Source organism: Phacochoerus africanus, chromosome 6, assembly GCF_016906955.1.
Source record: "Phacochoerus africanus isolate WHEZ1 chromosome 6, ROS_Pafr_v1, whole genome shotgun sequence".
Lineage (NCBI taxonomy): Eukaryota > Metazoa > Chordata > Mammalia > Artiodactyla > Suidae > Phacochoerus > Phacochoerus africanus.
In genome coordinates this window covers 47,010,403-47,037,253 of record NC_062549.1, presented here as the reverse complement: position 1 = coordinate 47,037,253, position 26,851 = coordinate 47,010,403, and the positions used below count along the sequence as shown (strand labels likewise).

At 34.7% G+C, this 26,851-nt stretch overlaps 1 protein-coding gene across 1 annotated transcript; it reads right to left on the bottom strand.

Moving 5' to 3' along the window:
• Positions 1–1,396: 1,396 nt before the first annotated feature.
• CALB1 (calbindin 1) lies at positions 1,397–24,844 on the bottom strand. Its single transcript, XM_047782942.1, has 11 exons — positions 24,530–24,844; positions 23,951–24,027; positions 19,979–20,053; positions 10,264–10,347; positions 10,100–10,156; positions 7,001–7,078; positions 4,008–4,063; positions 3,881–3,920; positions 3,715–3,768; positions 2,579–2,650; positions 1,397–2,257 (listed from the first exon to the last, which is right to left on the bottom strand). The coding sequence occupies exons 1-11, from the start codon at positions 24,606–24,608 to the stop codon at positions 2,144–2,146; spliced, it is 786 nt and encodes a 261-aa protein (XP_047638898.1). The 5' UTR covers positions 24,609–24,844; the 3' UTR covers positions 1,397–2,143.
• Positions 24,845–26,851: the final 2,007 nt, after the last annotated feature.

Sequence of the window (26,851 nt, the reverse complement as noted above, 5' to 3'; positions counted from 1 at the left end):
CAACGCTCCAGGAAGTCCCCTCAGATTTACTAATAGAATTTTGCTTTTCTTTTTCCATGCTATTATTGTAAGAGCACCAAACCTGGTGTAGTTATGGTGTAAACTTGTTAATGAACAGCTGTTTTCCTTCAGATGAAATGTAGAAAAATTCTTATATATTCCTCTGGAAAAGGTCCTTCATAAAAAAATATTTGATTATGTCCATTGGGCAAAAAACTCTAAATATTTGGATTTCTTTGTAAATCTTAATGTCAGAGGCATCTCTTAATGAGGCATCCAATAATTCACTGAGTCAGGCATGTTTACATTCATTTACATTTTTACATTTTTTTAAGCTATAATAGTTTGAGTAACGTACACTCCACTTGGATTGATCATGGGTTACATTTCCACTGACTTTTTCAGGAAGAAAACAAAAATACAAGAGGTTAGAGTTATTTTCCTTTTTATTTATTCTTAGTAGTTAAATTCAGCGTAAGGTCAGTGCTTCCATTTACACCGTAGAAGCAAAGCCAGTCTACCACTCATATCATATGATAAATTTTATTTTTTGACAATCTCTTTTCTGTTTATTTTTTGGGGAAAGAGATAGCTCACTTTTTTTGCTATTATTTTTATGATTTGAGAAAGTCAGTGCTGAATTTATAAGAAGGAGATATTCAAAGTGACCCATAACCATTAACTCTTTGGCAGTGACTTTATAAATTTCAAAAACACATCTCTAATAGCTACCTGCTTTGCAATCAAAAAATAATGTCACCAACCATTACATGTAAACTATCACCAGTATAGTATATTATAGCTACAAATATATGGAACTGTGACTTGAGGGAGTTCTCTTGTGGGTTAAGGATCTGGCATTGTCACTGTAGTGGCTTTGATTGCTTCTGTAGCACAGGTTCAATTCCTGTCCCAGGAACTTCCATATGCCTCAGGCATGGCCAAAAACAAACAAATATAAACAAAACAATGACAAAAAACAAAACTTTAAAGGAAACCGTGACTTGCATGTGTGTCAAAAGAATGTTTTAGACTCATCCTTGATAAATAAGATAAATGATGGCATTAGCATTTCTCTTCAATGTTCTTTTCAACTCATTTGAAACTATTTGCAGATAGAAATAGCTTGAATGCTGACATCAATATGAAATATAAGATTCACATAATACACAAAATTATTGATGATACAACATTCAACAATCAGGGTGCTATGAATTTTACATTAAAACTTAATTAGGTAGTAAAAAATAGACTTGTTGTAGCTAGAAAAAAATATTTTCAGAGGCAGCAGTTACCCTTGGTGGAAATGAACAGTTCTGCATAGAATGAAAATCCAGGAAGTATGCAAACTAGACACCAGGATACTTGCTATATAATTTAATCAGTACATAGAATATGACACAAAAGCAGCAGTTTATTAGAATAATTATAATCTGCAACACATGAAAACGTTTAGAAAATGGATTATGATCATACTCTTTGACAGTAGACTAGTTGAAAATACAAATGCTCTATGCAGCCTTTCCTTATCAAATCAACTTGAATCAATAGATTGGTATGAATTCAAGTGGTAGATGTGTTGTTGATTAATTAACTAAATCTTATCTAGTGAGACTGTTAACCTCATAGAGCCACAATTAACTATTGATTGATATTTTGGTATTTCAGATGCAAAAGCACATTTCTTCTAATTGGAAATACAGCTTAGAACTATTTTGAGGGGCAGATCTACGATTGTTGTCTGAGATAAGAATGTTTGGCTTCTTATGTATAATTCTTCTATTCAGTGAAAAATATGCATTTATATATCAGAGACTACTTTAGAGATTAATTCTGGTGGAATTTCTAGGGAAATCTTGTCCAACTATATTTATGGAAGCAAGAATATGTTAGGTTATTTTTTTAAATTGGTATATCGACTGGCCTAAGAGTAGACATTCTTCTTTTCTGTCATATGGTTACAAAAACTGTACATTACAAAGAGTATAGAAACAAGCTGAAAAGAATGCGCCACATATCTTGGATTATTATCTATAGGCAGTTAAATTTACAGATACAAAAGAAAATACAGCCTACTCCGTTACAGTGCACAGTTATTTTTTTAGATACAGTGTATCACTAGAAGTGGTTGTGGTCATAAAATTTAGTTGTCCCCAGCAGAGAGAATAAGAGCAAGATCTGTTCGGTACAGCTTCCCTCCATCTGATAAAGCCATTATACTTTTCTTGTATGTTGGAATATTATTAATATCCAAATCCTGTATAGGATATAGAAGGCATTACAATCCAGTTAAATATGGAAGTGAATGAACCACTGTCAAGTGATAAAACCTGAGACAAAACTCCTTGTTACATTAATCTATTAGGAAAAGAGCTGGATTAAATTCTTATGCAAATGTGAATAAATGACAAGGTTGTTTTTGAAATCTATTTATCACAGTTAAACATTGACTCAGCCCACTACCAAATCAGGTTAAGAACTGAAATCTACTTTTGCTCCTGTATAAAAAATGCGTGTGTGGTTGCTTCTAGATAGACCTGTCAAGTCTGCAAAGAAGTAAATGGCAAAAGTAGATTACCTGTTTATTCTTCTCACACAGATCCTTCAGTAAAGCATCCAGTTCATTTTCATCTATGTATCCATTGCCATCCTGAGGGAGGAGTAATAAAACAGTATATAAGTGACCTCATCCATAATAATGGAGAATGTAATAAAATGGAAGTAACTGAAATCCTCCTACTGCAAATTTGGCAGATATAAACTTTTATATCATACCCTCAAAATTTTTAACTGCTCCAGAGTTCTAAAATAGATATCCATTGCTTCTCATTCAGCACCTTACATTTGTAAAATGCTTTGAACTTTTCAAAGTGCTTTCACATTTAATATTTCATTTAATATTAACAATATCACCACCTCCTGTTGAAGTAAGTAAATAATCACAAATATTTTCATATGAGTGAGAACATAGAATTGGGGAAGCTATATTACTGGCCTGATGTCACACCAGACAGTAGCAGAGCTATATTAGAGCACAAAGAGAATTTGGTCTAGGAGTAGAGAAATTAGGAGAAAAAAAGCATGTTAATTCGTGACATCACAAACAACCTTTCTTTACATACATAATCTTACAATATATTACATAGGAGAATTCTTCTGGATATTTTCACCTAGCTTAATCCTCATTCTACCCTACAAAGTGAGGATTATTACCTCTTGTTTACAACTGAGGAAACCAAGGATCAGGAGTTTAGTATCTCATTCAAGGCCTCACAGGAGAAAAACTATAGCAAGGCATTTGAATTAAATTTGTGTAATTTGAGATATAACAATTTATTTCCTATGACAAGAATGAATCCTGTTTCTTTTTCTTTTTTTTTTTTTTTTTTTTTGTCTTTTTAGAGCTGCACCCACTGCATATGGAGGTTCCCAGGCAAGGGGTCGAATCAAAGCTGTAGCTGCCGGCCTTCACCGTAGCAACACGAGATCCTGGGTGAGTCTGTGACCTACACTACAGCTCATGGCAACCCTGGATCCTTAACCCACTGAGCAAGGCCAGGGATGTAACCCATGTCCTCATGGATGCTGAGCCACAACAGGAACTCCAGCTCATGTTTCTTTTAATATAACCGTGAATTTGATGTCTTTTCCCCTTCAAAAACATGTTCCAAATTTTTCTAAGGAATCAAATTATAGAAAAGAAATTTTTTTTACCTGATCATATAACTCAAAAGCTTTATTGAACTCTTTCCCACACATTTTGACTCCCTAGATAACAAGAGAACAAAGATTAAAATGCTATTATTATATTTCATTGTGTTTCTCTTAAGTTTTCCCTTTTAAGAAAAATATCATTTATGGTAGAGAAAAAGAGAAATACCTGAAATTTAAGAAGAAAATTCTCTTGCACTGGTAGTAACCTTTTGAGAGGAAAACAGTATATTGATTGATTAGATTTTTTGGCAAGGATCCGCATATGATAATATTTGCATAGTTCCTAAACTCACCTGGCCATCTCAGTTAATTCCAGCTTCCCATCATTATTCGAATCAAACAATTTTAGCTGAAAGAGAGAATGCATTATTATAGCCATTGAAGAATTAATTATTTATTGCATGAAGAAGAAAATTGAAAATAAAAGTTTATCAATTACTTATATAGACAGAAAAATTCTAGAAACTAGTATCTATTAAATTTTCAGTGCAAAATTTCAATTCTGTGAGTTGTATCAGTTGCCAAAGTTCATCAGAACAATATAGAGTTATCAAACAAAGTAACAGTAATCTTAGATGAGGCTTCTAGAACTTCATCATTTATTTTTCTTGCAAATATATGTTTGTATGTGTCAAGATGTGGGAGAAATGGTGTCTGGCATTATATAGCACATCCTGAAACTTTCCAAATAATTGTATGAAAAATAAGTAATTAATTTGTTTCCCTCTTTTAGACCATCAAAGATATGAAGAGAAGTAATAGGCAAATAATATGAATAAATCCTGAGAGAATAGAATTTTTAAGTTAATTATTTTCTTTTCCTTTGGATATATGAGGTACTCAATAAACCACCCTACCTCCCCACTGCACTCACATACATATCATATACTAAGACATACCCAGGTGTAAATACATTCATACCCATATTTGAGAAGCATTCATGTTTTTAGAAAGTTGCAACTATTGGTCTAATATATAGAAGGACTACATATGAAATAAAATATATAAAATATGTGAAAAAGTGGCATTATTTGTGTTTTTAAAGAAAGGGATGTGATCATAAAAGATAGAGGCCTGGTAAGGCTTCCTTAGGGAGAAAAGGAAGGGTATTCTATGGTTTGAGATATTCTAAAAATCTTTTGTAGGAGGTAGAATTTTTCAGGATCTGATACTGATACAACATTTTAGAGTCCATTGAAAGTAAGTTTCAAAATTGCTACATTGTCTACCAAGATACTGGACACCAGATAACAGTTTAGTGTCCACAGGGAAATATTTCCCTACATACACATTTAAATTTTAATTATTATTTTTTTCTTTTTTGTCTTTTGTCCTTTTAGGGCCGCACTGTGGCATATGAAGTTTCCCAGGCTAGGGGTCTAATCAGAGCTGTTGCTGACTGCCTATGCCAGAGACACAGCAACATCAGATCCGAGCCACATCTGCGACCTACACCACAGCTCACAGCAATACTGGATCTTTAACCCACTCAGCGAGGCCAGGGATCGAACCTGCAACCTCATGGTTCCTAGTCAGATTCGTTTCTGTTGCACCATGGTGGGAACTCCTAAATTTTAATTATTTCTTGATTAATCTGCTTTCTGGTTTTAAGCTGTTGTATTACACTTCATCAGATATTCCAGGCCAATCTAACAGGGGAAAACGCCCATCAGAGTGATTTTAAAAGGCTGCTTCAAATTTCTGTGCGGAAAGGAGTCTTTAAACACACATCCCTTAAGACTGGCACAAAACAAAATTGATAAATATCTTATTGCCCATTTACCAAAAGTTATTCGGAGTTTAGATCTGCCCACTGTGACATGTGTATGCTAATGCTGTGATTAGTGGAAAGGTAATGAGGAATTAAAAAGGACCATCTCTTACAATGAAAACTTTGATTATTTTGAAACTAAAGATTAGTCTCACTTTATAATAAATATCACTGTATAGTGAATAAGGCACTAGTGACGTTCTAGTGGTTTTTATTTTCCTACATAGAAGTAGCCTGACAAGCTGAAAGTAAACCCAAGTTACCTCAAGTATAATCAAATCCTTTGCAAGATTAGTTCTTCAGAAAAAAGTCTAACACTATTATTGGTCTAAAATAACATAATTGTTGTAATAGGCACTTATGTTTTACGAGTTGTTTACTTAAATAACTCACTGTACTTAAAATGTGTATAAATATATGTACTGTTCTGGATAATTTAAAACTGTCTGAATTTCAAAACTGAAACAATTAATGTTGCCAAAATATTGGCCCATGGCTTAATGAGTTTGGCAAAGACTTTTTCCTCATAGTCCTAATGCTGTGAGTCAAAATGAATGTAACTTCATAGGCACTGGATTATTTTATCTAGAACTTCATAAATTTATTTGTTCATTCATTCCTAAAACATTAAGTGCCTATAGTAAAGCAGTCTTCTTAACTCTATGATCAATATTCTACAATAGCTCTTGCTTATATTACTTACTATTGCATCAGTCTCTGAGTATATTTGGATTTCCTCACAAAAGTTCAAGAAAATATTCCAGAATAACAAGAATAAAAAGAAAGGAAGAAGAAATACCTATTTTTAGTCGCTCAGTGAATAAAGTAGCTAGAAGTTTTTTTAAACTCTAACAAATCTATGATTTCCTAAGACATGATAAAATGTATTCAGAATATCTATAATGAGTTTTAGTGATATATATAGCTAATGTAACTTACATATATGTAATTTTGTGATATAGTTACATTAGCTTTGTAAGAAAACCAAATGATCTTTTGGTAGATGAAAACTACCTAGCTCCTTAAGAAAGGAGATGCTTGGAGTTCCTGCTGTGGTGCAGTAGAAACGAATCTGACTAGGAACCATGAAGTTGCGGGTTCGATCCCTGGCCTTGCTCAGTGGGTTAAGGAACCGGTGCTGCTGTGAGCTGTGGTGTAGGTTGCAGACATGGATCCTGAGTTGCTATGTCTGTGGCACAGGGCGGTGGTATAGCTCCGATTCAATCCCTGGCCTGGGAACCTCCATATGCCATGGGTGCAGCCTTTAAAAAAAAAAGAAAAGAAAAGAAAGGAAATGCTCATGTGTTGAGCCTTAAAGCCAGTGTCTGTAGCACTCAGCCTTACAAGGCATAAACATCCCTAGATATTTCACTTTTCAAGTGAAATGAAACCTGTATGCATGTGATGTGCACACTATGACTTTATTTCACCCTGTGTATGTAGCCTTCGGAATTAGCCAGAACACAGTAATATTTCATAGGCTTGTGGCTACAATCTTTTCAAGATCAGGCTTACCATTAGATCTGTATACTCAGCTAATTTTGTATCATCAACAGTCTTGTTTGCTTTTTCCAGCAGGTCCTTTAGAAAGTTCTGTTAAGACAAAAAACGATTGGACAAATTTCATCAGTACAAACAGTCTGCTTTCATTTTAGCCCACCTTGAAATGGAACACCCCAGAATACAAAGAAAGTTTCTTTTTTAGGAGAGAAATGGGTAAGGACAGCTTACAAGGGAGGTCTGCTTGATGTTCCAGCAACAATGCTGCATGAAATCAGCCTTTTACTGAGAAAAACTTTTACTTCTGTCACAAGCTGTGCTACACTATGCTATGCTTTTATAATTTTAATTAAAGGAGTATTTGGATTATGCATTGTGTAGGGATAAAAGCAAAAACTTGTGAAACCAGCTAGCCCAATGTATGCATTTCTATCTAATGATATCCTTACAAACATTCAGGGTACTCTTCTGCAAGAAACATAAGGAACCCCCTCATACCTTTGTAAAATAAGTGAACAATTAGCAGTAAATGGGATAGAGATCTACCCTTGATTTCAAGTGCATTTCCTGCCCTGGCAAGCTGTATCTGCGCACTAGTTTATAGCCAGTATGAAGTTCTTTTCATCAGAGGGCCAGCTGGTTAGCTTTGGGCTTGATGCAATCCAGAGCATTGTGGTTAGAATGTTTCAGCTGACTGTTCAAAATAAAACAGTTGGCTGCAGATGTTACCTAATCTTTGAAGGATATATGAATCACATCAAAATAGAGATTAATGTGGGAAGGATGAAAAATGATTATTAATTTCACAGTTGAAGTTTAAGAATGAGTTTAATTTTTTTTAACAGAGAAATAAGTCAAAGCTTGCCATGTAAGTGACAATGTAAGTACTTAAGCATGTAATAGTCTTTCATTTTGTCTAGTGCTGTTTATTTGCAATTTTAGTTGTTCAGAAAATGAATTAATGCAGTTATGGAAAACTGAGAGGATACTATGTTCAAACACTATTGAAGGACTTGGTTTCTTTGATTTTGCAGTTTTGTATCTCTCTCCCAAATGTACTAGTTCTACTGGGCTGATTTAACTTCATTATTTTCAAGGAAGGAGACCTTTTCCCTGGTTTGATAAATTTATTTTCACTTCAGATATTCCACTTCAAATCCGAAGTGAACCTTGGAGAATTCAAAGTTATCTGTTGGGGGTGAATTTTAATTTTGAAACTTATAAGGTTTTTGTCAGAGACTAATTGGGTTAAAAATCCTCATCAGAGACTAAAATGGTGGTCACAAAAATAGCCTGGGAGAAACCTTGGGACAGTGAGATTCAAAGTCACGTCGGAGAGCAAGCAATGTTTTACGCTATTACAGATCTTAAAATTAGCTTTTTTGAAAGCTCCATTAAAAAAGAATGCCAAATTATCTTCAAAATTCCCCAGAGAGAAGTACTTCTATTTAGAATCTCTTCTGAGAATAAAATTTAGAACAAAGATGGCCGCTATTGGAAATGAGCTAAGGTTTCATTATGAACTTAAAATGATTTTTAAAAGACTTTTTTGGATCCAATAGAATAAAAAAACCCAATAGTTTTAACTGTCACCTTGTGGGCTCTAGGTTGCTGAGCTAAAAGTTTGTGACAGATACTTTTTTCAGTAATTTCACATGAAAAATGTTTTCATTTCTTTATTTTATTTTTCCTGCTGTACAGCATGGGGATCAAGCTACTCTTACATGTATACATTTTTTCCCCCACCTTTTGTTTGTTTCCATTTCTAAGTGTTCGAGTTAAATATGTTTTAGCAATTTTATAGTGGTGCAAATATATGGGACTCAAACCATATTAAACTATGACTAGGAAACCATGTTTCATATCCATATTCCCCTACATAGCTTCAGAAGGGGTAGCTCTTGGTGACTGAAGCTTGAAAGCATGTGGTGTTGGGTGGGGCGGGGTGGCAGTGGAAAACATTAATACCATTATCAGATATTCTATGTCCAAATCTAGGTTCTTTTCCCAGGCAGCTGTGTAATCTTGATCTCTCTGAATTTCAGTTTCTCTGTTTGTATAATGGGAATGATAATACCTTCCTTGCAACTATTCTGTGAGAATTAAATGTTGAAATACATTTCAAGCACCTGGTATTGTACCTGCTATATAGTAGGTGCTCAATTATTAATTTGCTTCCCTTTTAGTCACTCCATATCTCAAAGATAGAGAATATAGGGTCTTCTGGACTGAGAAGTCTTGGAGTCAATTTAAAGAATTGAAAGATGCTTCTGTATTTCTGAAAGGCTAGTAAAATATTGAGTTCATAAATAATATAATTTATTGTGCCTGTATTTCATAAAGCCTTTCATGTGCAGCATTTTACTTGAGCTTCACAATAAATCTAAAGTATTATTATCTCTATATAAGAGATGAAAAAAATCAGGGGTATTATAGAGATTTGTTGTAGGTAAGACTTGATGTCAGACTTCTTTGCCTTTTCTTTTATATCTTCCTCCTCCCACACCAGCTCCTATGTACGTCTTTGAGATATAAATTGATAAATTCTTTTTCACAATTGCAATTTTTCAAATGTTTGGTTAAGGTAGATGAATTTAATGCTCATAGCTATATGTCTTATTTCTGTGTAGCCTTCAGTATATCACTAATTTTTTTCTTCACTGGGGTAATACTAATCTCAAGGAACTCACATGAAGATTAAACAGGATGTATGCAAGGCACCTGGCATATACTAGGTGTCCAAAAATTGTTTCTCTATCTTGAAACCGAAATCTCTATATATAGTTGTTTAATTTATAAAGTAAAATGTCAAATTTCAACAAAAAGAACTGACTTATTCAGCTTAGTATGTCATTATCCATCTATCATCTATCAGCTACTTCTTATATAACAATTTGTATATACCACAGAAAATGCTAATTTTTCTTTGCTTAACAGAATTTCAAGTACTTCAAGTCTCTTTTTTGATCTGGTACTTCATTAATGATGTGGAAGAGGGGGTGAATATGTGCCATTGCTCAACATTAGTTTCTTTTGTGGGAGGTTTTTTAAAAAGCCACAAAGGTCATAACTGTTTTTGAAAGAAAAATTTGGCACAAGTTTTTATTTGCTTACCTTAAGCTCCTCAGTTTCTATGAAGCCACTGTGATCAGTGTCATATTTTCTCCATGTCTGTAAATAATTTTGGATAAGGAAAACCAATACATTAAAAAAACAACCATTTTTCTATTTTAAAAAGCTTTCTAAAAATGTCACTGGGTGACAGAGCTTTCTTATACCTTCATGAATTCCTCACAGGATTTCAGCTGCTGGCATCGGAATAGCAGCAGGAAGTTTTCTTCTGTGGGTAATACATGAGCCAGCTAGAAAAGATTTAAAAAGTTGTAAGGCACTTGAAAGTAAGTCTCTTGCATTCCTTGCTCTTAGTTTTTCCTGAACACAGTTTTATTTACTCTCTTAGACAACTAAGAGAGGAAAAACACTACAATTGATTTTCCCTTTCTGATACTTTGTCCCTGCAAACTGATCTCATGTTTTCCAGTGCTTGGGTGCCCTTGAGTGACTGGTTCTCCAGATCAGGGAGATGGTCGCAGCAAGCATGCATAGGAAGCTCAGATAGGGATGGTTTGACAGATGATCCCATCTGCTGGACATACAAACAGACTCATCCTGGTGGCTTGAACCTGTTATCTTTTCTGTGCCACAGATCAGGTCTTGCTGCTCTCAGGAGATATGCAGGGCCATATATTTCACTTAGAATAGAATAAACAGGGGAGTTCCCATTGTGACTCAGCGGAAACGAATCTGACTAGCATCCATGAGGACACAGGTTTGATCCCTGGCCTTGGTCAGTGGGTTAAGGATCGGGCATTGCTGTGAGCTGCGGTGCAGGATGCAGATGCAGCTTGGATCTGGCACTGCTGTGGTTGTGATGTAGGCCAGCAGCTACAGCTCCGATTTAACCCCTAGCTTGGGAACCTCCATGTGCCATGGGTGTGGCCCTAAAAAGACAAAAAAAAAAAAATCAAGTTAAAAAAGAGGCTAGTCAAATATTGAGTTCATAAATAATATAATTTATTTATGAGAAACAATGAGAAAGAATGTAGGGGAAAAGATAGAAGAAAAAAAATGCATTCCCAAGTCTGGGGAGAAATCTTTCTAAGAGAAGTAAAGGAAGATAAACTCAAGACAATTATAAGACAGTGGAAAGAAGTGGAAAAGACAATTCACAATGAACAGTGGAAACTGGTTTCTGCTGAAAGAACATCTGCTGCTTGAATCCAGGGCTTGGATTTTATTTTATCATCTCCATTTTGTGACCCTATGACATTTCTTCTTAGATCTCATTTCATAACTTCAATGCTCCTTTTTTTTTTTTTTTTGAGAAAAGAAGCACTCTAGATCCCATTTTAAGATTAATATAATCTATCTATTGCATGCAAGGAGGGAGCTGGATTGATGGCCTCACTGAGGGTTTGGGTTCTATTCCTGGCTTAGCACTAATTAGCTGTGGTCCCCAGCAACTCCCTCAGCCATTTCTGGAATTTAGCACTCTCATCACTAAAATAAGGAGTTGAAATAGAAACCAGCGTCTCTTAAATGTACTGGGTTCAAATAACTTTGAGAATCCGTTAGAGTCATTACATCTTCACTATTAAAAAATGAACCTACAACACTATATTTCATCTAATTTCCAGAAGTTGATGAATCCCTTGATGTACAGGCATGGACTCTCATCTCTGAATCTGGGACCAAGAACTGTGGTTTAGATCAACCTTAAGGTCAGCATAAGCTCCAAAAGTTCTGCCAAATTATAGGAAAAAAGTATACTTTAAAAAAATGTTGTCCTTTTAGGTCCATTAAAAATTTATTTAAAATTTAATATAAAATGTATCATTCTATCTTAAATGTAAGTAATCTCAGCTTCTTTATGCTTGTATGATTAGTTAATCTTGTTTTTAGATCTTTGCAATAATATCTCAAATTAAAATCATTCAGGCACTACTACAGGGCTAAATATCTTATTAGAATGTTTAGTATGACTCAGTCAGAAAACATTTTCTTCTTTATCTTTAAACAAAGATTACTAGTATGGTTATGCATTAATGCAAGCATTCATTTAGGAAACAGGAAATAGCCAATGCCAACTCTTCCTTTATTTATTTGCTTTTTAGGGCTACACCCGACATATGGAAGTTCCCGGGCTAGGGGTCAAATTGGAGCCACAGCCACAGCAGGCTAGGGGTCAAATAGGAGCTACAGCTGCCAGCCTTCACCACAGCCACAGCAACATGGGATCCAAGCCATGTCTGTGACTGACACCACTGCTCACCCACTGAGTGATGCCAGGGATTGAACCCACATGCTCAGGGATACTAGTCAGATTTGTTTCTGCTGCACCACAGTGGGAACTCCTTCCTTTATTTATAATATGTAACTTTTTAGATATCATTTTGTAAGTTTTTGGTGGGCCTCCCCATAGACTATCTATTTCAGGAGGGCAAAGACTTTTCTTTATCTGCACCCCCTGAATATTCAGTATGATTCTCAATATGTAAGGTGCCTGACATAAATGTTTGGGATTAGTCGATAATTTTACTTCAGTAAAAATACCTATTTAACATGACTTATAGTGAGTTTTTTTTTTTTTACTATCTTTATTGCTATATAGCTTGGATTTTCTTAATTACTGCATATTGTTTTGAATAAAAATAAGAATTTTTCTTAAAAATTCCACTTATTAAAATCCACTGAATACATGAAAACAGAAAAAAAAAAAAAAAGAATGTGCTAGTAAGCAATGACCACATGTGAAATTAAGGAAATTTTAACTGTCTTTAGTTTAAAAAATTAAAGTTCATATAACTTGCATAAAGTTCAGAGGTCTCTAGGATGTCAAATATAGAGAAGGTAAAATTGTTCATGTTTAGTGTAAATGTATGTTTCTTTGTTCATGCGATTTTGGTCCTAGTTGGTTTAATTATAAGAAAATATATATTATATCTACATGCAACATGTTAAATCTTTTAATTTCATTACACCGTTAATGTTAAACTGAATATAGTCATAGTGTCTTTTTATAGACACTAGAAATGAGTCTTAAACATACAAATGTAATATGACAAACCAGCCACTAAGAAAGAAGCAATGAATATGTGTGGATAGGATTTTGCTATAGTGAACATAAAGGAATCATCTTTTTAAAGGTGTGTTTCACAATGCAGTGGCCCATACTTTTTTCTGGTCCTTCTATCAATGCATATGAATAAACATTCAAATTTGAGAGCTGGGTCTAGTTATTCCAGTCTGTAAAATCATATCTACAAAGTTCCTAAGTTCTTATATAGAAGCTGTTAAGCAGGGCTGCTTTTTTTGGTCATCTATCTGCTAAGTCACTGTTGTCCACAGCAGCATGCAGTACTGCCTGTACCAAGATTATTGGTGATTTCTTAGTCCTTGGGCTTCCTGCCTGCTTTTTTTTTTTTTTTTTTTTTTTTTAAGCAAACTCTCAAAACTTTCTTATGAGTTGGAGAAGAGAGTGGAGAAAATCAAGGGGATAAGTGGAAGGCAGATAGCTGTGGCTGCAAGGAGAATCTCTCAGAGCTTTATTTATGAAAATTGGTCGCTTGTCATTGAGAGTGAGGAAGCAAACATTTTTCTCTACTTGCCTTTCTTCCCTATCAGTCTATATACATCTTGAGTATAGGGTCTGTATCTTAATTACTGTTTCTTTGCCTGGCACTTGCAAAAATATCAGTGGATATTTTTCTGAACCAATGAATGAAGGCATTTGACCATCTAGAATCAGCATAGGCTGCAAAGAAGTGGAAATAAAGTTCTTTTGGAGGTAATTCAAATGACTATTACTGATCCGTGGATAGGGGTTAGAGTGGACACTGTGACATGCCATCCAGATCTCTCTTTCGGTGCTGGGAGTCTATGGTATCAGCTGTCAGGTTGCTTTGGGAGATAATTTAGGCTGAAAAGAGTTGTTCCCTAAGGAAAATGAATTCTATGACTGATCCACATAGGGATATAAAACCTAGCCCTCTTGCTCAATACTTGGGACATCTCCAAAGGGTTGTCCCAGCTTCAGAGCTCACTGTAGGGTCAGCTGAAATCTCTTGAGATGTCTCCCTCTGCCCAGTCCTGTTCTTTTCATTTCCCTTTGACACGTATTGATCCCAAGAGCACTTCCTAATAAACTTCCTCATTGCTAATATTCAACTCAGATATACTTCCCAAGGAACATACCTGTCCCATGACAGTGATCTTCATGTCTTTCTTCTATTCCTAGGCATACTATGGAGCCATTGCCTTATGTTTTGGAGTAGGTTGAAATCCCTTACTGGAGTTCCCGTTGTGGCTCAGTGGTTAACAAACCCGACTAGCATCCATGAGGACACGGGTTCGATCCCTGGCCTGGCTCAGTGGGTTAAGGATCTGGTGTTGCTGTGAGCTGTGATGCAGGTCGCAGACGCGGCTCAGATCATGCGTTGCTGTGGCTGTAGTGTAGGCCAGTGGCTACAGCTCTGATTTGACCCCTAGCCTAGGAACCTCTATATACTGCAGCTCTGAAAAAAAAAAAAAAAAAAAAAGGGAGAGAGAGAGAGATTCCTTGCTATGGCTCATGTGGCTATGATTCAGACCTACGAGGCACTGTGCTGGCTTCTAGGGATTCATAGTCACTGACAGTAAGAACATAATAGGGAGGCATCTAATTTAAAAAAAATTTTTTTTCAGACAATTTCAAAGTAGAAGATAGATAGCCATAATGGTAAAGTTATGTACTAGGTGCTGAGAGAGTACACGTGGAGGACAACTGTACTAGAAACATGAATGACTGAGCTATACACTTTATTTTTTTAAGTTCAAATAATTTTTATTTTTTGAGCTTATATAATTTAAAGCACACACAAGGCATAACTTTTAGAGAAAATCTTGGTGCATATTAGCTCCCTTCAACATATAATAGTAAAATGTTCACTTTTTTTTTTCCTAGCCAATGATAAGTGAGTCCAGGAAATTTGGAAATTTGAAAGGTGGATGATTTTCTTATACAAATTTAAGGCTAGTTGAATTTAATAATTCGATTGTGAAAAGTTATAAGAATGGGAAAAAGTTGACATTCAGAAAAAGGTGTAGATTTTCCAATGAATTATTTTTATTTTTAATAATAATAGCAAGTACATTTATTGAGTTTATACAGTGTGCCAGTGTTTATCTGTTTGTTTGACATGCATCATCACTTTTGGTTGTGATACTCGTATGTCACCCTTGTTCCCAGCCAAGGAAACAGACGCTCAGAGAGGATGAATGGTCTGCCGTCGTGTAGTTTATAGTTTGAGCCAGATTAGAAATCAGGCAGTATGCCTTTTTCAATTTTGAGATCCTTGTCCTTTTAACATTCCACCCTCATTAAAAGCTTCAGTCAAGAAGTTTTCTTAATACACTATTTTAAAAAAAATCTATCCAGAATGAAGTTTTAAATCAGATTTCATTGTCAGTCATTTCCCCAAATTCTGAGGTGGAAAAGCAGTTTGCTATGAAAAATTATATTTACTGTGGTTAACATCACATGCTCAAATCCCACTGTGGAAGGAAAGGAAAGTCTAGAGAAGTGCTTGCTTCCCTGGACTTAAAGATTAAAATAGCTTTTAGATCTGTCTTTCCAGTGGATGCACTGTCCTGGACAAATAGACATAGGACTGGAGAGGATGGTAATTCCTACACAGTGGCCAAAGGATCAGGTGCAAAGTTTACAGATTTGACATCCAGCTAAGGGAAGTATCTATACTTAATGTAAGCACCAGAGAAAATTTCTATTATCTGCTAAATCATTGTCTCTCTCTTTAACTATTTTAATCTATCTTCTCTGCAGTAGAGCTATTAGTCTGAATAAATTTAGAACATTTTTGACTGTCATGGTATTTGCTAAATTATCTCAGACTTTCAGTGCTCCTGTTTTTAGTTTTTATCAACAATCTCTATTACCAAATTGCATTTGTGTGAATTTTAAAATCTATTTAAAGATATGAAATTTAAAACTTCACAAGAAAGCATATCTGTACATTATCCTTTTTTTACATTTCTAGGTAGCAAAAGCATGTTGTTGGAAAGTGTCAGTCAACTTCATTAGAACAGATCTTTAAAAATTACTATATTTCCTGATCTTTTGAATGATATATTTCAGTTAGAGACAAGTAAATTTGGCCTATTTCCACCAGGGAAGCAGACTACCACATAAATACCATTTGGTTTACTTTGATTACATTTTGATGAACCTGTGAATATACCTACTAAGTAAGCAAAACATATAAGCAAATCCAACCTCTTCTCCACTTGAACACTAAAGTTATGGTGTGATTGCCATGAGTTGATGGGAAGAGGTAGACTATTAGGAATTTTGGAAAACATGGATTTTTTTTTTCACTCCTTCATAGATTTCTGAGATTTGTGTATTTGCGTCCCATGTTGTGTAACAGGATTTCTTAGCAAGTGATATATGTCAAGTTGGAAAACAGAAAGGATGAACTTTATTTAAAACAACTTCCTGGTGACATCAGAGGGCACAATGTAAATTCAGGCATTCCTCACCCTCCCTTTCACCATTTTCTACATGTAATATTAACTTCAATCTTTTTTCCAATGACCTTTCAGAACTTCCCCTTTCTCTTGTTACTCCTGCTTAAATGTGCTAGGCACGATCAATGTTCATTTGAACTACTGCACAATCTCTTCCCTATTCTCCCATTTTCTCATTCTCATTGCTCCAACTAATCACTCTCCCCACTTCCTCCTCTGTCTTGGTTGTTAACTTAGATTAATGAATTCTGGAACCAGAGTCAGATCTAGGACTATATAAACATTATATCTCTCCCTGCCAGTGGGATGTGGAACATATCCTTTAACCTTTCTGGGCTTCAGTTTCCTCATCTTTAAAATGAGAAATTTTGGCTAGTTTTCCCCAAGTGCCCCATAGAACAAAAGCTTCCAAAGGCCCCGCTATGGCACAGTGGATTAAGAAGGCATTGTCTTTGGAGCAGCACAGGTGTGACCCCGCCTGGTGCAGTGGGTTAAGGATCTGGCTTCGCTGAAACTGTGGTGTAGGTCGCAGCTATGGCTTGAACTTGATCCCTGGCCCAGGTGTGGGCCATATGCTTCAGGTGTGGCCAAAAAAATAAAAAAAGAAGTTCAATGTCCTGGAATATTTACACTTTTAATTAATTCTTATGTGTCCACTGCTCTCCCATAAACTCTTTTGCTTCAGATGATCTGAAAGTTTTTCCCAAATCATGTTTCAAGTGGTTTGATCAAATAACTTCTCTATACTTTGCACATCCCTATTCAGCCAAGCTAAACTTAAGCCTTGCCATGTGTAATCAATGAGCTTAAGCTTGAAAATATTTTCTTTTAATGCATAAAATATATGGATTTTTTAATTGGAAAAAAAGGCTAAATAGAGGATCATGGCTGGATTCCAGGTGTTCCACCATTTATTTTTTTAGTTTTCTTCAATTTTAGGCAAATTCTATTGAAGCCACAGGTTTTCCAAACTATAAAATAGATGCTCACTTTATATTTACATTTATTTTGTTATTATGAGTATCGAATGAGATAACATTTTTGAAAACACTTTATAAATTGTGTAATGTTATACAAATATAAATTCTTTTTCTCATTGTTCTTACTATAAAATTCCTTAATTCTTCATTTCAATCTTCATTAACTTCTTCATCCTTTTCTGTTACCTATTTTGATCTTTCCTCACACAGAAATCCTTTTCTTTCCTTAATAGTTTTTTTTTCCCAAATTCTGGGGAAATTCCTTTCATCAAACCTCCAGGACAATGTTTCTGCTAGTGGCTTTTATGCTCTCATACAAATTAGACCTCAAATTATAATTCATAAATGATTATACCAAATCATATATAGTAAAATGTATATTCAAAACAGATTCATTCATCTTACCCTTTTAAAAATGTAGAATACCTGCGAATCAGATCAATGCTTTTTGTATACCTGTTTTACCCTAGTATCATGGAAGAAATTAAATAGCTGAGCCCACTGGAGTTCTTCAAGGTGAAATATGCTAAATACAAGAGGACAGCCATTCCTCTACTAGAATTATAAAGTGTGCCAAACTCTAGAAATAGCCACATATTAATTTCACTGATTTCAGAATTTCCAACTAGTTTTGCATAGATTTATATCATCTCATTTATGTCCATTTCAAGTTATTTTTTTATCCTTGATTCATATTTGATTAGTTGACCTCTATGTCAGTTTGTAAGTCCCATTTCTATTAATTTATCTATTTATATAGTAATGAGTTACACATAGACAAAAGGGAAAGTGTATACTCCAGGGAAATATTTTAATTACAAAGATAATAATACCGTGTCCTTCTTTAACTCTATTTGTAGTAGCTGTTTAAAAGTAAATGCATTTCACATTGACATCACAAGTGTCCTGTAAGATTAATTATTTGAAGACCAGGACAGTTCTCTGAATCAAAGGCAAATTATGACTAAATGTTGTTGACATCCCGTATACTTCATAATCGATTACACTAAGAACATTATATAAAGAATATAATTATGCCTGTGATTTGGCATATTTTAAAATATGACCTTAATTTTTCTGGACAAAGGTGTCCATTCAATGTCTCTAATAGGTTGCAGACATAAAGTTGCTGATGCACTAGGTTTTGTAAAGGTAGAAGTAAGGGAAATGATAGCAGCTTCACAGATTTGAGAATGCTAAAGAATTGATGCATAATCAAAGTTTATTTATTTATTTATTTATTTTTGTCTTTTGTCTTTTTTTTTTGTTGTTGTTGTTGTTGTTGTTGCTATTTCTTGGGCCGCTCCCGCGGCATATGGAGGTTCCCAGGCTAGGGGTCGAATCGGAGCTGTAGCCACTGGCCTACGCCAGAGCCACAGCAACGCGGGATCCGAGCCGCGTCTGCAACCTACACCACAGCTCACGGCAACGCCGGATCGTCAACCCACTGAGCAAGGGCAGGGACCGAACCCGCAACCTCATGGTTCCTAGTCGGATTCGTTAACCACTGCGCCACGACGGGAACTCCCAAAGTTTTGCTTTATTGATTCATAGACAAAAAAAAAAGTTGTCTTCAATAGGAAAACCCCTCATCAAAAGATAAGATTTGATACCCAGAGTTTTAACTTTTAAAGACTCAAAAGAAATATACACCTATTACACATCATAAAATATTCACTAACTTTAGCTAAGTTCTTGTTTTTTATAAGGCCAACTATCAATCTAAAATGGAATTTTAGAAACCAGAATGCAGCTTTCGTCATAGGGACTGCAAACCCTTCATTTTATATCCTAACAGAAAAGTCTACGCTTTTAAATTAACTATGTACTTGGTTGGCGTGTTATTGAACTGAGGCTGGGTAATGGAATGGAATGAGTACTCACCCAGAAGTTAAGGGCGTTAGCCTCTAACTCCACTAGTGCCAGCAAATAGTTGCATGGCCAAAGGTAAATCATTTTACTTCTTCAGGTCTTAGATTCACAATGTATTAAATTTAGGCTTTGGATTATTCAAATTTTTAGGTCTTTTTCATTTCTTTTTTGGGCCACACTCACGGCATATGGAGGTTCCCAGTCTAGGGGTTGAATCAGAGCTGTAGCTGCTGGCCTATACCACAGCTACAGCAATGCCAGCTCCGAGTCCCGTCTGCAACCTACACCACAGCTCATGGCCACACCAGATCCTTAACCCACTGAGGGAGGCCAGGGATTGAACCTGTGTCCTCATGAATATTAGTCATTTCTGCTGAGCCACAGCAGGAACTCCTCTTTTTTGTTTCTGACCAGCTTTTGATTTTATGTTTCTCAATGGAAGATAAAATGTTACTTAAATAAAATAAACCTCTTGGAACAGGTCATGTTTGAGTTGGATACAACTATAAAAACTCATTTATTAAAACTATATGAGAACAATGTATAAGTTCCTTACCTCTACAATTCCAATTTTTCCATCATCTCTTTGCCCATACTGATCCACAAAAGTTTTCATCTCGGGTGATAACTCCTAAAATTATTTTAAACAAGTAGGTAAGAAGTTTAAAAAAAAAAAAAAAGCTTATGATGGAGTAAATTTGTTGCAAATAAAAACTGGTATTAGAACCATTTAAAATTATGCATGCCAATTAACTATTTTCATGAAAATTAAGACATAACTGGTATGTTTTTTCTACTGGTTTCAGATAAAAAGACATGATTATTATTACTTCTGAATCAATCACTGTAACTTATTTTCTATTATTAGTTTTGAGAATATGCTACCCTTTGAAAATGTAGTCAGAAACATCCAGTTTATAACTTTTAGTGAATTTAAATATAATGATCATTGTGAATGTACTTTAACATTGCTTGATTCAAGAAATATTATTTTATATCGCTGCTCTAATATTCCTATAATGTTTTCCCTTATTATAACATGTTTTATCCATGGAAAGTAAAAACAGTGTTTTCAATTTGGACAAACAAGCTATGTGAATGTTGAGGAGTAACTCAGTTTGTAAGCAAAGACTGTTTCCAGTACATTCACTGATTAAATATGTTAAAAATTAAATATCAGAAAAAAACGTGTCAGATTAAAAAAATGACTTGATCAATTTGTAATTTCATTAGAGATAGACAATAGTGATGACCCGTTTTAGGCCACTGTGTTTAAGATTTTTGCCTCTAAGAATAACTTGGAGAACAGTTTGCCCATGTTTCCTTGTTCCCATTTTCTTCCATTTCTCTCCCATTTATTTTTGTACTTAAGACATGTTTAAGAGTGTCAAAGTGAATGTTTTAATCTCATTTGATTTATTTTTTCAATCTATTCTATTGCTTATGTAATATATTCACATATTGACAGATTAGAGGGCTCTGAACTGTAAACTAGGGATCTGAACATAGAACTAGTATTCAGGAAGTTGGATTTATACCCTTGGGTCTTCAACATAGCCCATTTAAAATAGCCCTATCGCATTAACTGGGAAGCCTATGTAAAATAGGTCAGCCTTTATGCATGTCCTATTCATTGTCCTTGGAAAAGAAAATTAAGGTCTCAGTTTTTATCATAACTAACAAGATTATCTATCATACAAGTTTGTGCTACAGATAGACAGGTTAATACAATTTTAGGGCTATATTGAGGCTGAATATTATTATTACCAGTGTCTCAAAATCCTACTTTGGTTAAAAGTAAGTATCTTTAGTAGAACTGAGGTAACAAAAATTAAGCAATTTAGTAGAGATTTAAAAATTCTTCCAATGTGGATTAATTTCAACTTGCATTTATTAAATTTATTATAGCAACAATTGTAAGAAAGGGACAATAGTGTGACTGTCAGTTGTCATGTTCTTTATATGCACTGTAAACAAATAACCATAAAGGTAACTTAAAACAATACCACTATTTTAACTAGCAGACCTGACATTTAGTTTATGAGCTTTCTGTTTTCTGGATGATAATTATGTCAAAATTTATGTTTTAAACAGTGTAAAACATAATAATAAATAATAAATCTCTATAAAAATGAATGCAAACTTAAAGACTATGTTAGTGAAAATGGTGGTTTTCAAAGTATATTGGGTTGTTACATTTCATTAATGTTATATCCACTTATATTTAATATTAGTGAATTTTTGAAACTTCACATTATTAATATGACCAAGCAAAACAATGTTTTCACTGATACAGTAAAATCTGTTATCCTATTGCTAGAAATACAAAGAAACTTGGTTTATAAGGTCAATCTATAGGTTCTAAAAAAAGAGAAGAAAAAACATATAAAAGTAGATTTACTATAATAAAGCCAGTAATGAAATATTTGTCTACTATGGGAACATTTCAATTCAGATATTGATTTAGATTAACTATTCAAATCCTAAATAGGTAATTCATAAAATATTCAATAATCAAGATATTAAGCAACTTGATATAATCTTGCACCTGTGCTCAAATTTGGCATTATTGGATTTTAATCCAATAATTAGAGCTTCTAATATTTTATTTTATTTTTAATGATTTTTATTTTTTCCATTGCTTCTAATATTTTAAAATTCGAAACTTGGCAATAGAAAAAAATAATTAAGCTCTAAAAATCTTTAAAATTCTAACATGAAGTCATTGTTTACAAAAAGTATAAATATTAAAATGAGAAAAGGGAAAGAAAAATCTGAAAACATGTATAGCTTCTAAATATCTGAATTTCTACGGTGAAAATAAATATCAATATTAAATTACTTCTTGAGAAATTAAAATATATTCATTTAGCTTCTGGAAAAAATCTTTCAAAGTTTAAATTAGACATTTTATGGCAAGTAAGTTTTTTCAACAAGATATTTTAAATAAAGGAGTTGTTAAATGTGGAAGATAATTTTTTGTTTTATTAGTCAAAGATACATAGAGCTATTATATAGTTTTGCAAGAATTTATTTACATGGTAATATATAAGGTGGGGGAAGGGTATGGAGCGAGTGTATAAAACATTTTCAATTTTATTTTATTGCATCCTATTGTACTTTTCAGATTTATGTAACATTAAATCTGGGTAAGACAATTCCCAGAGTTATCTGGCTTTAAATCAATTTGATCAATGATTTTAGCAACTGATAGTTTTTTTAATGCATCACAATACATTTTACTGTCCTCTAATTCTTTTGAGTATGTTGTACAGAGATGTATACCACACAATTTTCAATTTAGATAGAACAGAAAGTAACTTTTAGTAAATTGTATATGTAATATACTATTATATATTTAACTCAGTGCTAGGGATTGTGATTGCTAAAAGATCACACACATCTATATTTTCCTCTAAAGATTTTATATATATATATATATATATATATATATATATATATATATACACACACACACCCATATATATATATATGTGTGTATATATATATATATATAATCTGTAATGTAAAATCTCTTTCTAATGGTGGTCAAAAAGGTCAAAGATTATTACCAACTAAATAGCCCAAATCCAACATTGCTGAAAAGCAGTCTTACATAAGCCCCCATAGATTAGCAAAATTCTTAACCTATTTTCCTCTACACAATCATCTCCTTTATGTTTTAAAGTTTGATATATTTATATGCTGACAATATATTTTATTAACTGGTTAATTTATGCCCAAAGGAAGTTATTCATAATTAGTAAAAATTACAAATATAGCTTGTTTTGAAAACACCATGGATTTCTTTCCATCAGAGTATCATATTGCTTTTTAAAAATATGTGAAGTTCTTAAAATTAATTTTTACATCTCTAAAATTTGGATTTCTTCTTCAACAGAAATGAACACATTTTTTTGCTAGATTACTGCTCATTATTATTTGCAAAGTTGTCCAACTTTCTCCCAGTGAGGAAAGTCAAGACAGGACATTTTCTCATCACTTCAAACACGTCAAAATCACAAGAATAATAACTGGCAATAGAATAAGAGATCCATAATCTTTAGGTTTGTTTCCTGACCACAAAGGGGCAGAAATGTATTTCTACCCCTTTACTTCTCAAGGCTATTAAAAAGAAGTTAAAAATTACCTAACCGAACTCAATCACAGAGGTTGTGATCGGCTTAACGATCTAACACACTTACACTTTTCTTTCGAGCTCTGTTAAAGCAAGTACAAGTATAGAGTCTTTATTTTAAAAGCTCTGATTTCATATTGTAAGGTTTTTCTTTTCCCTTTAAGGAACCTCTCTCACCCCCCTCCCTCCCTCCCTCTCTCTCCCCCAATTGCCCCCTCCCTCCCTTTCTCCCTACACAATTTGGAAAGGCGCTCATTCTCCCCTTTCTCTTTCGTGTAAATTTTTACATTCCTAAAAACCACTTGGTCTCGCGATTCTGTGTGAGAACGCTAGAATATCTATTTATTTAAGGACGGAGGTCTTTGTCCTCCTTTGCAAAGTTTAACCTACCAATCCAGCCTTCTTTCGTGCCTGCTGGAGCTCCTGAATCAAGTTCTGAAGCTCCTTTCCTTCCAGGTAACCACTTCCTGTAGAGACAAAGAGACACCCAGGTGTCAGACATCTCCTTCTGAATTTCTTCCCTTTCTGGCCACTGGAGAAGTTCTCCCTTGCCTCAATATAGATTAATTCTCAAAGGATACAGATGAGACAGCGCTCCTCTCCTGGGGTGTCAAACGTTACACCCACTGTGGGCAAAGGAAAACAGCTGGGATGTTGAGCGTAGCCTTAGAAACTATGGGGGCGGGGCAGAGTCCCTCAATCCCTTCGCTCTCACCCTCCCCATCATTTTTACTAGTGCCATTCTTGGAGGAAAAAAAAATTTAAGGTTTTGAAATAACATAGGAACAAACATATAAACTTTAAAGTTGATGGCTAGCAGCCAACCGGAGAGATAAGATTTGGGAAATGGAGGAAGAAGTGAAGAAAAGAAATAAGGCAAAATCGGATCAGGAGGTTCAAGGAAGGGGAAAGGGTGGGAAAGGCCATAGACAAGGTTCTTCAAACAGTTAAAAAGAGGAAGATAATCACCGTCAGCGTCGAAATGAAGCCAGATCTCGAAAAACTGTGAGGCTGTAATCAGGGGTGATTGCAGGTGGGATTCTGCCATTGTACAGCGGAGTATGTGTCTGCGTGTGTGAATATGTATCTGTGAGTGTGTCAGGGAGAGAGCAGAGTGAAAAAGAACCTCAGAGTGTGTATGCGCGTGTGGTGCCTGAGTGTTTTGTGAGTGTGTATGTGTGTAAAGAAGAAGCAATTCTGAGCTGCTGGAGGAAGTGCAGGGCGCGGGTGCTGTTAGGCGCTGTCCTCGGTGCTGCTCAGCTCAGACGTTCCTCCAGAGTTCTCTACACCCGCACCCAGTTCTCAGTATTTATCCTCACAGCAGAGCCGAGCCACGCCTCCTCCTGCCTCCCATTCCTCATTCCCGCCTCTTGCTCGCACCTACATTCTTCCCCTCCCTTCCAGTTTTCTCCTCTTCTCCCGGGAAAGCCAGCTGGAGCAGTAGTTTTGGAGTGTAGAATGGCCGCAGGTGGTGGGAAATGCTTAGCTCATAGGATGGGTGCTGAAAAACAGAATTATTTCCCTCCACATTCTTATGTTCAGAAGGTATCTTACTCCTGAATAATATAGTAAACGAAGTCTGTAAAGGGGCTTTGATTTTCAGATGGAAGAGGAAAGCTAATGAAGGATAGAACCACATAAATGATGCTTATATTTCATGTGTGTATGTGTGAGATTTGTCCAAGACATTTTAGTATTTGTTTGAACAGTGTCAGGTGAAAGTTTGGAAAATATTAGATTAATCTGATTAATGCATGCAATGAATCTATTGATATCATTGATCACTTTATTTTGTGCTAGTGAGGACCAGATGAATGTTTCTTAAGATGATTTATATAAACAAGCCTTGTCAACATGAGAAAGCAGGACGAATATTTTTTGTTGGAGTTTAATTATAATTGGAAGGTGACAGAATTAAACTATAAAATTAGAAATGTTAGAAGAAAGTGATCTTTAGGGATACTATGATTTATCTTCTTTGAGTTTAAAAAGAGTGAGCAAACTAAAACAAAGAGAAACAAAGGAATTGGTCCAGTTAATACCTAGGTGAGTTTAATGACCCAGCTAAGGCCCTACTCAGTGGCTAGAAAACACATATCTCTCACTTTTGCTATGCCAAGCAAGTCCTGCTAAATAATTTTTCAGAAATTGAAAGTAACCATCAGGGTTGGAAAAAAATTACCTAACTGAACACGTTATGTATTTTGATAATATAATAAATGATACTTTAGATGATTTATTATTTACTTAAATACTTCTAAAGGATTTGGTTTTGAGTATTTTGAAAACTTGAAGTCCACTGAGGATATACGTTAAGTTTCTGGTGTCTGATTAGAATGGTACAAATCAAAATGAAGGGACAAGAGAAAATTCAAATACAGCTAATATAGATTTAAAGTGAATTAAAGTGAATTTACCAAGCTCTATTTTTTTAACCTTGTGTAATTAAGTATGAGAACCTTCAACTGTTGTTTCTGAGACTGTAACTCTACCTAGCAGTGGATTTGTGGAACTTTTTAGGTGCAACCTTTTTAGAGACCCGTCATTTCAAAGCTGGCCTATTTCCATCATCTTCTCAATGGAGCTCTCACTTCCATAGCACTTTGCAATATGTTATTTTCATTTTAGTTACCTTTATATAATTGTCACATATGATTCTGAGGCAATTATACAAGGTGATACCACTATTAATACTTTACATAAGAAGTAAATGAGAAGTTCCTGCTATGGTGCAGTGGGTTAAGAATCTGAATATAGCACCTTGGGTTGCTGCGGAGGTGTGGGTTCAATCCCCAGCCTCAGGCAGTGGTCAGCATTTCAGGTACTATAGCTAGAATTGCTGCAGGGGCAGTTCAGATTGTATCCTTGGCCCAGGAAATTCTTCATGCCTTGAGTACAGCCATTAAAAAAAGAGAAATAAATGCTTATATTCTTAGACTAAATAGGCATTCATTAAATATTTGGTTTGTTATACTTTTATTTATCCAATGAGCATTTATTAGTACTTATTATGTCAAGCACTCTGCTAGACACTAGAAAATAATGACATAAAAGACACGGTGCCTGCCTTTTGAAGCTTAGACTCAAGGGGATATAGTCACATGCTTACACATGACATTATGGATATAATGGAGATATGCACAAATTACTGCATATGCACAAATGTCCTAATTTTTATGCATGTGTAAGAGCTGAAGTTTAAGTTATCTAACTTTGTTTAGATAACAAGCACAGAGAACAGTTTGTTCCATGGTGGGCATGGGCTATAAGGAGAAATGGTCATGAGGATGA